Genomic DNA, 13,797 nt, shown 5'->3' with positions numbered 1-13,797 from the left:
AAACCCGTAACAGGTGCAGAGGCGTGCTTCATGTGTTATCAAAAAGGCTTTTGCCTCAGGCCCCCAAAATATATAGATATTTTAGGGTCCCAAAATTTCAAAATTCTTGTGTAGCATAATGGTCTTAATAAACACATTATCTTATCAACTGAAGTTTGAATCCTCACAGTTGCTCTTCTTTTCTTTTATCAGAAAAAAATATTTTGTTTTATTGTCAATTTTCAAAAATCTCTACTAATAAAAGGGAGCTTTTGAGGCTCCATAGGGCGTCCACATCAGCGGAAAAAATTTCTCCCGAAAGATGACACGTGGCATAAAATATAGTTTTACATTTTAATACTCTACTAATAAAAGGGAGCTTTTGAGGCTCCATAGGGCGTCCACATCAGCGGAAAAAATGACAATACATAATAAGTATATAATGTTTAAATTATTAATGACAGTCTCAAGATACCTTGAAATACGTAAACATTACATGGTGATGTACGTATTTTTATGTACATCTATCTTTATAGCATGTCAAAATATTCTTTTTTGACATGCATCTTAACATTTATGATTGCTTTTCAGAGTTCGCCTTTCTTTAAGTTTAGGCATAAAAATCCCTAAGCAATCATAGATGATTGTTTATTTTAATTATAATATAACATTTATGATTTTATCTAAGCAATCATAGATGTACATAAAAATACGTAAAGATTTAATAAGTGACGACACTAGGAGGGATGTTCCTAACAATCAGCTCACCAAACAAGAGAAAAGCCTCTCTAATCTTCCCCAACTTAACGTATCCATGCATCAGAGTGTTATAAGACACAACATCAGGAGCAGCCATACCAAGCAGCACCCTTCTAGCATCGTCTGTTCTTCTAAACTCCCAGAGCGCGCGTATATAAATATTATAAGTAGATGCGGTTGGAGAAACACCCGCATCGAGCATTAGTTCAACAACCTCCCAAGCTTCATCAAACAAGCCTTGTTTGCAGTACCCTTCAATCAAAGGGTTAAACGAGTAAGTCGTCACAGGGAATCCAGATCTTCGCATATCTCCATGAAACCGCCTAGCTTCCTCCATCTTACCATTCTTGGAGAATCCGTTAATCAGTATATTATAAGTCACCTCAGTAGCATCAACCTCTCTTCTCTCCATCTCAGACAAAATCTTGGCCACTCTCCGCAAATCCCCCGCCTTGAAACAAGAATCCAACATAGTGTTAAACGTGATAACGTTAGGCACAACTTCCCTCTCCATCTCAGAAACAATCTCCGGAACTTTAACCAAATCACCAGCCTTGAAACAAGTGTCCAACATAGTGTTAACAGTGACAACCGTCGGCGTAATACCGTGCCCCACCATCTTCCTATAAACCTCTTGAGCCTCGTTAACCATCTTTTTATCCCTAAGAAGCCTCAAAACTAAGTTACAGATTCTAACGCTAGGCGAGAAGCCTTTACTAATCATCTTCTCGAAGCTCAACAAACAATGCTTCACCATAGACTTCTTGGTGTAAACCCACAACAACAGATCAAGAATCTTGCAAGCAATCACTTTATCAACAACACTCTTTTCGATTAAAAGATCGTAAATTTCGTGCATACCGAGATCGATGCTCCTCTCAGCGACCCAACGGGCTTTGCTCATGAGATCATTCTCAACCAAGATCTCGAGCAAAGCAGCGAAGGCGAGGGATGACTGTTTGAGATCGCGTTGGCTCTGTAGCCACTTGAAGAAGTGGAAAGCGATCTCGGGCTTCTCGCGAATCATGTTGAGGACTCTGATTAGAAGATCGGGGTCGGTAACGAGGGGATGGAACTGGTGGGGAGACCACTTGCGATTGGGATTGAAGCTGTGGGAAGTCAAAATGAGATGAGCGTAATGGGACTCGGGATTGGGAGGAGAGGATGGTAGAAAGAGGAAGCGTAGCTTAGAGAGGGAGCTGGTGTTGGAAGTGGAAGTGGAGGTGGAGGAGAAGGATCTGGAAGCTCTGCGGCAGAGGCGGAGACATAGGATCATTGAAGAGACGGAGAGGAACACATAGGAGCGAAATGGAATGGATCAATTGAAGGAGAAGGAGGAGGAGCGGCCATTAAAGTTCCACGAAGCCTTGTGACGACATCTCTCTCTCCCCTCCCCTGTGGGCGTCGGCGACAGTCAATCAATTCTCCCGGAGGCTACCCAAAATAAAACAAGGGTTTATCTCATTGTTTCTCTTAACCGGATCGGTTTAATCGTTGCCTTCCAGTTTATAATCCCGGTTTGGATTTTGTCTAAAATAGGCCTGGGTATTTTACCCGGACCCGAAGACCCGACCCGAAACCGACCCAAAAAAACCCGGTTCGGATAGGAACCGACCCGATCAAATTATCCTACCGGGTCTTGTTGCAGAGGATCCGCGGATCTTAGACCCAACCCAAACCCGAAGTCCGATGGGTACCCAAATTAATAATGTAAATTAAATAAAATGCATCAAAGAGGAATCAAAGACAGGTTAATTGTCTAGAGAACATGGAGGTCAACCACTAGGAGACAACAAATTGTTGTTGTATCTCGCATAGTTTAATATATACATATTTTAATATAGTAAAAACACAAATTTTGAATAAAATTTCGAATATTTTTGGATATATAAATATTTTCAGATATTTTTTTGTATATTTTGGTCTTTTTTAGATTGAACCCGAACCGAACCCGACCCGAAACTGAACCGAATCCGAACTAATAAATTCTAATTACCCGAATGGGTCTAACTATCTAAGATCCGACCCGATCCGGATCCGGCATGATCCGAACCGACCCGGAACCGAAAATTTGAAATTATCCTATCGGGTCCTAAACTCTTAGACCCGAAAAACCCAGACCCCAAAGGACCCGACCCGAACCCGACCCGACGACCCGAATGCCCAGGCCTAGTCTAAAATCGTTAAAGTTTAAACCACTGTTAAATCCGGTTCTCTGCTTACCTTTCTGATCATAATCGAAATGAAATTTACAATAAATGTTTATAGAAGAGTAAGAGAAAGTAGAAAACCATAACCCAAAAATGTTTGGGGAAAACATTATCATGTGAAATTACCTACTAGTCCTTCTCATTAAAGTCTATAGTCGTGATCACACATGATCTTGTCTATAGAATGTTTCAAATCTATTCCCAGTATCTAGTTTCCAAAATGAAGTTTTCATTGTTCCAAGTTTGGTAAGATACGAAAGCAAAATCTAAGCTACATCCTAAAGTTATAGGAAGTGTAACGCAACACATTGAACAATGCATATTACATGAATGTTAAAAGGACACATGCTACTTTCCGACAGGAACATAAAAAGTACACGACTTTACTGTAATAAAAAATTAAAAACACACAAAAATGTAACTTCAGAAGAAACCTTGCAAAATCCCAAACATTCTAACTGCCGAGAGTAACATTCTGCATTCCAGCAACTACTTCATCCTCACATCTCTTGTCTAACTCACCTTCCATGTGTTTAATCGAGCTTCTTAGCTTCCCGCAAGCTCCTGTAAATGCCTCTGAAGCACTCTTCAAACCCTCAACTTCGGACTCGACTTCATCGAGGTTTCCCTGTATTATCTTCAGCGCTTGCTTCATCTTAACAATCTCCTGCGGAGGATAAACGCAAGCTCCAATCTCATCGATTTGATCTCCAGTTCCTTTACACAGCTTCAGCAGCTTCTCAAGCGAGTCCACAAACCCGCTGTTATCTTTCGGGTTCTCCAGCTTGATCATCCCGGTGATAACTCGGATGAGTTCTTTTATCACCATAATGGTCTCAGACATAATCTCAGCTACCATTTGAGCAACTTCCATTTCTTCAGGAGACAGATCATTCCCTAAATCATCATCATCATCTTCGTCATCACCAGATGCCTCATCCTCAGGTGAAGCTGGTTTCACTTCTTTCATCTCCCTAAGGACATCCTTCATGGAAACAGCAACCTGAGTAATAGCCCTGCCGATGGCAGTGATGTTTGTCGCAGGAACCTTCTTGAAACTCGAGCATGCTTCCCACACTGCTCCTGAAAGCTGCGGTATAGACGGCTTCTTGTCCTTCTCATACGATCCCTCTAGGACGGCCCCGCGCTACGCGCAGGATGTGTTGTTGGCGTCAAATATATTATTTTTGTGTAAGTTTTTATGTTCGGTTGGTTGTGAGTGTGATTATATTAAACGATCAGTTTTGTCTACATCAAAATTTTAAATAGTTGACAATAATATTAACTGATATTATATTTTGTTGTTTTGTTGCTAAAAAACCTTGTTTGCTTAATAAAAAAAAGATCCTAAAATAGTAGGCTCATTTTCATTTTTTAATGATTTCCTATCATTATTATAATCAGTAAATACATTAAATTACTGGGAATTATATTTGAGATTGAATGTGTAAATTATGAATTATTAATTGTTGTTATTTGCTTTGAATCCACTAATTTTTTTAGTTTATCTTATATATTTTCTTTTAAATCTATTGGTTTTAGTTAATAAGAAAAATAAATAAATTCTTCACAGTCAAAATATTTTTAAAATTGACATATATTGTATTAAAACATTTATTAAATGAACTATGGATCTAAAGGGATTATAATGTTCTTTTAACAATATTATTATTCAGTTTCAGCGTATAATTAGTGACTGTTTAAAATATTATATTGCCTTCTGTATTTTTCTTTTCGTTGGTTTTACTGAGTAATCTATTATTTTATTTTTAAATTTTAAGATAATTTTATTACAGAACAAAAATATAAATTAGAATATAATATAGGTATGATGTTAAAAATATAAATTAGAATATAATATAGGTATCATGTTAAAAATATATCATGTGCTATAATTTTGGATCAAGTTACATTCATTTATTGAATCATTATGTGTTATATAATTGTTGTTTTATTTTGTTTTTTGTGTCTTTGTATTTTTTTAATCTTTCTTTGTTTTTTTTTTTTGGAGGCAATAAAATCTTTGTTTGTTTGATGCTTATATTTAAATATAGAAGTGAATTGTTGTATATCTATACTATTAAAGCAGGATCCTATTGTCCTTTTTACCTTAGCCTATCATTTTCTTTACTAACATTGCATGTTTCATTAAGGGCAACAATAATTAAAAAATCAACATTGCTAGATTTGGACCCGCACAACCGTGCGGATATTAATTTTCATGTATATATATTTTACATAATTAGAATATATTTTTTAAGTTACTTATATATTTAAATATTTATATATAATTATTTTAAATATAACAATTTGATAGTTTTCATGCTATAAGTTAATTGATTATTTCAAACCATCACATATATTTGGTATTTTATATTATATATATTTTAAAATTATTTTTTATTAAATTATATTTTTTATGTTTATTCATTTAAGATAATAACTATATATATAAAAGTTTAAGATAAATTAATTTTATAAATGAATAATCTAATTTACTAATGTTAACCCATTCTACCAACATATTATATTTCTAGCATACATTTTTAATGTTTGTGAAAATAAAATATATTAATTTATCAGTTTAAAATAATTTTATCATATTTAGTTAAATACAATGTTTTATTTTAAAATGATAGATATAACTATAAAATAGTAAAATTTGATATAATTTTTTTCAATTTATAAAAGATAACTGAGTATATATATATAATATATATATATATGTATATATTAATTTATAATAACATTAATTTCATTATTAATTACAAAATTAGTGAAAATATTTATATAAATTTTTTGATAATTAAGATATTGTTATAATGTTTTTCAACATATTTGTTAAGAAAATTAAATACATATATTTATATTTTAAATTAAAAGATATCAAATTATATTATGATTTAAGTAGTTAAAAGATTATATATTAGCATTAAGGAAATACATTTAATAAAAAAGTTAAATGATGATCCAAATAAAAATATCACACATGAATCAAGGTAAATTTGTTAACCAATCCGGGTTTTTAGGAGTCGATGTTATATTAGGAATGATATATTATTAATCCATTTTATTAGTAATAAATGAATGATAAATGATTTCTAGTGAGGGTCCATTTTTAAGAAAATCACACATGAATTAAGTTGCGACTTCTGTTTTAATATATAAGATGAGTGACAATTCTGAGTATTTGGGTTTTAATGGGTTTTAAACGAATATATGTATTTCTCATAAGAAGACAATAAACATTGACATGTTGAGACTGAGCATATAAGCTATTTTCATAAGACCAGAGGAGTGCTTAGGTGGAGATGTTGTTGCCGCATTTGTGTATGTCGGGATTGTCTCTTGTATCTCTTGGTGTGGCTGTCTTTGTTTCTCTTTTAATTGATGGGTAATATGTAAACAAAATTAATCATTGTTAGTTGTATTTATCAGAGTTTGTAACTTACTCTACTTTTTTGTTTAGGTAATTTCACCGATTTTGGTTGTCATCTTCATCTTCTTCGTAAGCATCTACGAAAATAAGTTTGTAAATTGTTAAATAGCTGGCCGTGTAGTTTGTATTTGTTTAACTGACTCAATGTATTGTGTCGTTGAGTTTTAGTGAAGATGATTGGTTTGGTATATTTGTTTTGAAGTTTATTTGTAAGTTTAGACAAAAAAAGGAGGTGATCATTAATGATTCGTGGATTCTAGTTTTTGGTGTTTTGATTGTTTGGGTTGTTGTGGTTTTTTTAAGCTGTAAAATAAAAGTTTGTGTAAAGTAAGTTTGATAAGTAAGGGAGATAAATAGGCGACCACATATCTTGGGTAGAAAATATTTTTGATTATTTATGTTAGCATAATGTAGACAGTAATATAAAGAAAATTGTGTGTTGATTGTTTCTTATGGATCAATGAGGAGCCAGATAACGACTCGAGTTGTTTCTTTGGTAAGGTCAGAGCATTGGACAGAACGGATTCACCCAACCATATCTGCGAGTTTAAATATCAGTTATGGTATCGAAACATAATATAAACGCAGATGCAATATGATAATATACCTGAGAGTTCTAGATTTGTGTTTTCAATCACTTGGAGATTGTCGAACAATCTAATTATGACTGGAGATTGTCTGAGGAGCACCTGTGATGACTTCATCAATAATGGTTGGTGAGATGAAACGAATGAGGAATGGATGATAAGTTATCATGTACATGCTTGTGCACCTAACAACCTCAAAACGATCGACTTTCACAATGGAACATGCTTTCAAATATGGCATGTAATGATTTGCACGTCTAACGGGAATAAACTCATAAACCACGGAATCTACAAATAATATTATTCAACAAAGAATGAGAAAACCAATTAAAAACAATTATGTTAAATAAGTGTGATAGATCGAAGAATAACTTACATTTTCATCAAGGAAGAGAACTGTGATTCCCATAAACTCCCTGTCTTTTTTGAAGTTTAGGGAATTCCAAAAGCGGAGGAGGCCAGAGACTATGTTCTGACTACTACTACCAAGACGGAGAGATTCGAAGGTTGAGTGATAGACGTCGGGGATGCCGGTTTGAGGAACTGGAGAGGCAGATATAGACATTTTCTAGAAGATGGTTAAAGATAAGAGAAATCAATGAGTTTTGTGGAGATGCAGATTAGGTTCATCAAAGATGAGAATCATATATATAGGGTTTACAGAGGGGCTACAAATCATGAATATTTATGATCAAGCGATTTAAGATGGGGAGATGAAAAGTTCACCGGTGAAAAAATAGATTACGAACAAACACACGGCGCAACTCTGTAACTCAGACTTGTCACAGACAATGATGAAAAGAATCCTAACTCATGTTAAATGACGATAATTTACAATATTGGAAAACTATAATTGTTGCAAAGTTGAATTTTTTTTCATATAACGTAATGAATCTTATTTAAAAATAAAACTCATAATACACTTGTAGGCCCGACCCTTAGGGGAAGTCGAAGAAGCAAGGGCTTTTCACCTTCATAAATATATATTAGTTTCGGCTATCAATATACAAAATATCATCTAGTTTAGTGGTATAAATGTTGGTGTTTATATGTCAATAACCCGAGTTTGAGCCATAAACTTGACATTTTTTCATTTTCTTTTAAAATATAACTTATAAAATGTTGATGTGACATGCTGAGGAGTCTTGAAACTGGTTCATTATAATGTAGACTAGGGATTAACCCGGGCTACGCCCGGGATTTTTATTTTTTTCTAATTTAAGTTGTTAAATTATTTATATTTAGGCTATGATTTATATTTATATAAATGTTAAAATGCATGTCATAATTAAAATTTATTTTTAAATTTTAACACGTTAAATTAACATATTTTTTACTATTTAAATATTTTTTTATAATTTTATTGGCTATTTAGTTATCATATTTAGCAAAACTATCTTTTGAGTGTTGGAATAAATGTTTTAGAGATTTTATTAAACTGCAGAGTATTTTTGGATCGACCACATGCTCAACATTCGATCGATCCGTAAAAAGATGGTCGATCTCCTTGGCCAGGTAAGTACAATTTTAGCAAAAATATCTTTTATTTTCAAATATTAAGTATATGACTATTCTTTTTAATATTTTTTTAATTGTATTTTTGATTAAATTATTGTATTATAATGGTTATGTAAATATTTTTTGTGATGTTTGAATTTTTGTTGTTCGTATACTTAACCTAGATGATATTGATGTTTAACAATTTATTGTTTTCTGGGAATAGAAAATAATGATATATCAAAACGTATCTAATACTTGTTAAATGATAGTATAATGTAAATTACATCCATTATTTGAAAATAAACATTTGTTGTTTTTATTTTTATTTTAAATCAGAAATTATTTTTATTTAAAAACATTATTCATATATAATATAATAGTTTAAGTTTGGAAGATTAATCTATATATATAAATTATGTATATTTTTTAAAACATAATTTAAGATATTATATATTGAGTATCTGAATAAAAGCTGAATTTCTTTGATTTTACATCCATTATGGAGATAAGCCGCTTAATATCTTAATATATTTCCATTAACATTACATCCAAACATAATATATTTCCATTTTCCACTAATATCTTAGATATTTAAGTTTTTGATTCAAATATTTGCTAATTTCATTTTTTATGTTGTATGTTTACATATTATTTTCTTAAAATAAAAATGTAAAATGGTAATCTTACATATGTTTAATGTAGTATTTCCATTTTTATGTTGTATGTTTTACATATATTTATTATTTTCAAAATTATATATAATGTTTTTTGTTTTCTTTATAAAACGGTAATGTTACATTATGGAGATAAGCCGTCTTTTTTTAAGTGAAAAATAGTAATCTTACATATGTTTAATGTAGTTTTTACATTTTTTTTATGCTGTATGTTTACATATTTTTTATAATTTTCGAAAATAAGTAATATTAAAATGTAAAACTATATTTTAATGCCATGTGTCATCTTTCGAGATTATATTATATATTTACTTATTATTTATTTTTCTTTATATTGTGTATTTTTATTTCTTATACTTTCTATTTACTAATAATTTTATATTTTAAGATTGATTTACATTTTAAGATAGATGTTTAAATACTAATGTACTTTTTCTATTTTTTTAAATTGTGTATTTTCTTTTCTTATACTTTCTATTTGCGTAATATCTATATTTTACATTTTAAGATAGATGTTTAAATCTTAATATACTTTTTCCATTGTTTTTAAGTTGTGTATTTCTTTTTCTTATATTTTCTATTTACTTAATATCTATATTTTACATTTTAAGATAGATGTTTAATATTTAATATACTCTTTCCATTTTTAAAAAATTGTGCATTTACTTATTATTGTATATATAATTCATATATTTATATATTTATAATATTTACTTATTATTTATTTTTTTATATATTGAGTATTTCTCTTTTTTATACTTTATATTTAGTTAATGTCTATATTTTATATTTTAAGATAGTGTTTAAATCTTTACGTATTTTTCTATTTTTAATGTAAAACGGCAATGTTTAATAGAAGAACTTGGACAAATAGTCAAACATATTTATGTTTAATGTAGTATTTCCATTTTTATGTTGTATGTTTTACTTATATTTATTATTTTCGAAATTATATATAATGTTTTTTGTTTTTTTTTATAAAACGGTAATGTTACATTATTGAGATAAGCCGTCTTTTTTTTTAAGTGAAAAATAGTAATCTTACATATGTTTAATGTAGTTTTTCCATTTTTTAATGCTGTATGTTTACATATTTTTTACAATTTTTGAAAATAATTAATATTAAAATGTAAAACTATATTTTATGCCACGTGTCATCTTTCGGGATAAATTTTTTCCGCTGATGTGGACGCCCTATGGAGCCTCAAAAGCTCCCTTTTATTAGTAGAGATGAGTATTTCTCTTTTTTATACTTTATATTTAGTTAATGTCTATATTTTATATTTTAAGATAGATGTTTAAATCTTTACGTATTTTTCTATTTTTAATGTAAAACGGCAATGTTTAATAGAAGAACTTGGACAAATAGTCAAACATATTTATGTTTAATGTAGTATTTCCATTTTTATGTTGTATGTTTTACTTATATTTATTATTTTCGAAATTATATATAATGTTTTTTGTTTTTTTTTATAAAACGGTAATGTTACATTATGGAGATAAGCCGTCTTTTTTTTTAAGTGAAAAATAGTAATCTTACATATGTTTAATGTAGTTTTTCCATTTTTTAATGCTGTATGTTTACATATTTTTTACAATTTTTGAAAATAATTAATATTAAAATGTAAAACTATATTTTATGCCACGTGTCATCTTTCGGGATAAATTTTTTCTGCTGATGTGGACGCCCTTATAAAACTATATTTTATGCCACGTGTCATCTTTCGGGATAAATTTTTTCCGCTGATGTGGACGCCCTATGGAGCCTCAAAAGCTCCCTTTTACTAGTAGAGACTAGGGATTAACCCGGGCTACGCCCGGGATTTTTATGCCTAAACATTAGGGATAATTATGTAAAGATAGACTAGGGATTAACCCGGGTTTAAACATAATAATTGTTTTTAATTCTTCTTACCCTCAATTTAATTTTTTTTTCCAGGATGCTCTCCAGCTAACTCAAATCACCATGTAGCAAACAATCGTTTAGTTAGCTACTGCTGCGAAGATCTGAGATAAACAAATTAAACATTTATGCGAGGGTTAATCCTCTGTAATGAGATCTTCTAACAAATCTAGGTACTTAATTAGGTTTCTTATTACAGACAAATGGAAACTACACAAGAGTAAGGACTTCGATTCAGAGTTAACATCTATGCATAACTAAATACAGCTGGGAGTTGGGGAGAGTTTGGCAGATTCAATTTTTTTGAATGTGTTATTGTTTTTTTTAAGAATATGTGTTATTGTTTATTTGAATATATTTGAGTGTGTCAGTTTTTAATTATGGAATATTATGTGGCAGCGATGTCAAAAACAACTTTCTGAGAACAAAGGAAGCAACGGCAAATGCATAATCAAGTTTAGTGCTTGCCTTTTTGAATGTCATTGATTGTCATGATCAAGAGACAATTTCTCAGTGGTATATCTCTGTTCCATAGAAATTTATTTACTTTTTAATTTTAGACAGAATAAGCATACGAGCTGTTTTTTTTTTCAGTCTACGGGCTGTTTTTTTTTTCAGCCTACGGGCTGTTTTTTTTTTTTCAGCCAACGGGCTGTTGAGGCTCCATAGGGCGTCCACATCAGCGGAAAAAATTTCTCCCGAAAGATGACACGTGGCATAAAATGTAGTTTTACATTTTAATATTACTTATTTTCGAAAATTGTAAAAAATATGTAAACATACAGCATAAAAAATGGAAAAACTACATTAAACATATGTAAGATTACTATTTTTCACTTTAAAAAAGACGGCTTATCTCCATAATGTAACATTCCCGTTTTATAAAAAAAACAAAAACAATTATATATAATTTCGAAAATAATAAATATATGTAAAACATACAACATAAAAATGGAAATACTACATTAAACATATGTAAGATTACCATTTTACATTTAAAATAACAATAATATGTAAACATACAACATAAAAAAATGGAAAATTTACATTAAACATATGTAAGATTACCATTGTTCACTAAAAAAACGGTTTATCTTCATAATGTAACATTACCATTTTATAAAAAAAAAAACATAAATATAACTATTTGACTATTTGTCCAAGTTCGTCTATTAAACATTGCCGTTTTACATTAAAAATGGAAAAATACGTAAAGATTTAAACATATATCTTAAAATATAAAATATAGACATTAACTAAATATAAAGTATAAGAAAGAGAAATACTCAATATAAACAAAATAAATAATAAGTAAATATTATAAATATATAAATATACGAATTATATATACAATAATAAGTAAATGCACAATTTTAAAAAAATGAAAAGAGTACATTAAATATTAAACATCTATCTTAAAATGTAAAATATAGATATTAAGTAAATAGAAAGTATAAGAAAAAGAAATACACAACTTAAAAACAATGGAAAAAATATATTAAGATTTAAACATCTATCTTAAAATGTAAAATATAGATATTATGCAAATAGAAAGTATAAGAAAAGGAAATACACAATTTAAAAAAATGGAAAAAGTACATTAGTATTTAAACATCTATCTTAAAATGTAAATCAATCTTAAAATATAAAATTATTAGTAAATAGAAAGTATAAGAAATAGAAATACACAATATAAAGAAAAATAAATAATAAGTAAATATATAATATAAGTAAATACCAAATTTAAAAAATGGGAAATTACATTTTTTTAACGCTGATTTATTATGATCTTACAATTATGATATAAGAAAAATTACATAAACGATTCGACAACCGACAATACTACTTGCCTTATGAAGACCTATGCCTAACTGCATCACCTGAGCCGTCCTATGAAGATCCACGCTTGACTAGATTTACTTGCACCATGTTGAAGATCTCTTGCAAGCCTTTCCTCTTTAGTCTGTATAATTGTTTAATAAACCGCTCTCTCCGGGACTTGAAACCTGGATTTCCTGTAATCTGCAATAAATTTCATAGTCTGGGATTCAGCTTTTGAGGCTCCATAGGGCGTCCACATCAGCGGAAAAAATTTCTCCCGAAAGATGACACGTGGCATAAAATGTAGTTTTACATTTTAATATTACTTATTTTCGAAAATTGTAAAAAATATGTAAACATACAGCATAAAAAATGGAAAAACTACATTAAACATATGTAAGATTACTATTTTTCACTTTAAAAAAGACGGCTTATCTCCATAATGTAACATTCCCGTTTTATAAAAAAAACAAAAACAATTATATATAATTTCGAAAATAATAAATATATGTAAAACATACAACATAAAAATGGAAATACTACATTAAACATATGTAAGATTACCATTTTACATTTAAAATAACAATAATATGTAAACATACAACATAAAAAAATGGAAAATTTACATTAAACATATGTAAGATTACCATTGTTCACTAAAAAAACGGTTTATCTTCATAATGTAACATTACCATTTTATAAAAAAAAAAACATAAATATAACTATTTGACTATTTGTCCAAGTTCGTCTATTAAACATTGCCGTTTTACATTAAAAATGGAAAAATACGTAAAGATTTAAACATATATCTTAAAATATAAAATATAGACATTAACTAAATATAAAGTATAAGAAAGAGAAATACTCAATATAAACAAAATAAATAATAAGTAAATATTATAAATATATAAATATACGAATTATA

The 13,797-nt window shown here is 29.5% G+C and overlaps 2 protein-coding genes across 2 annotated transcripts; both read right to left on the bottom strand.

Annotated features, from left to right (window-relative positions):
• Positions 1–385: 385 nt before the first annotated feature.
• Positions 386–2,193, bottom strand: LOC125607386 (pentatricopeptide repeat-containing protein At1g22960, mitochondrial-like). The gene has a single exon (XM_048777270.1). It carries the CDS (start codon positions 2,012–2,014, stop codon positions 701–703), a length of 1,314 nt encoding a protein of 437 aa, XP_048633227.1. The 5' UTR covers positions 2,015–2,193; the 3' UTR covers positions 386–700.
• A 964-nt stretch (positions 2,194–3,157) lies between these two features.
• LOC125590246 lies at positions 3,158–7,383 on the bottom strand. The gene is made up of 2 exons (XM_048763704.1): positions 7,351–7,383; positions 3,158–4,095 (listed from the first exon to the last, which is right to left on the bottom strand). Exons 1-2 carry the CDS (start codon positions 7,381–7,383, stop codon positions 3,403–3,405), a joined length of 726 nt encoding a protein of 241 aa, XP_048619661.1. The 3' UTR covers positions 3,158–3,402.
• Positions 7,384–13,797: the final 6,414 nt, after the last annotated feature.

Source organism: Brassica napus, chromosome A1 (genome assembly GCF_020379485.1).
Source record: "Brassica napus cultivar Da-Ae chromosome A1, Da-Ae, whole genome shotgun sequence".
NCBI lineage: Eukaryota > Viridiplantae > Streptophyta > Magnoliopsida > Brassicales > Brassicaceae > Brassica > Brassica napus.
Note: the sequence above shows the minus strand (reverse complement) of the source record. Positions and strands in the feature narration are given on the sequence as shown.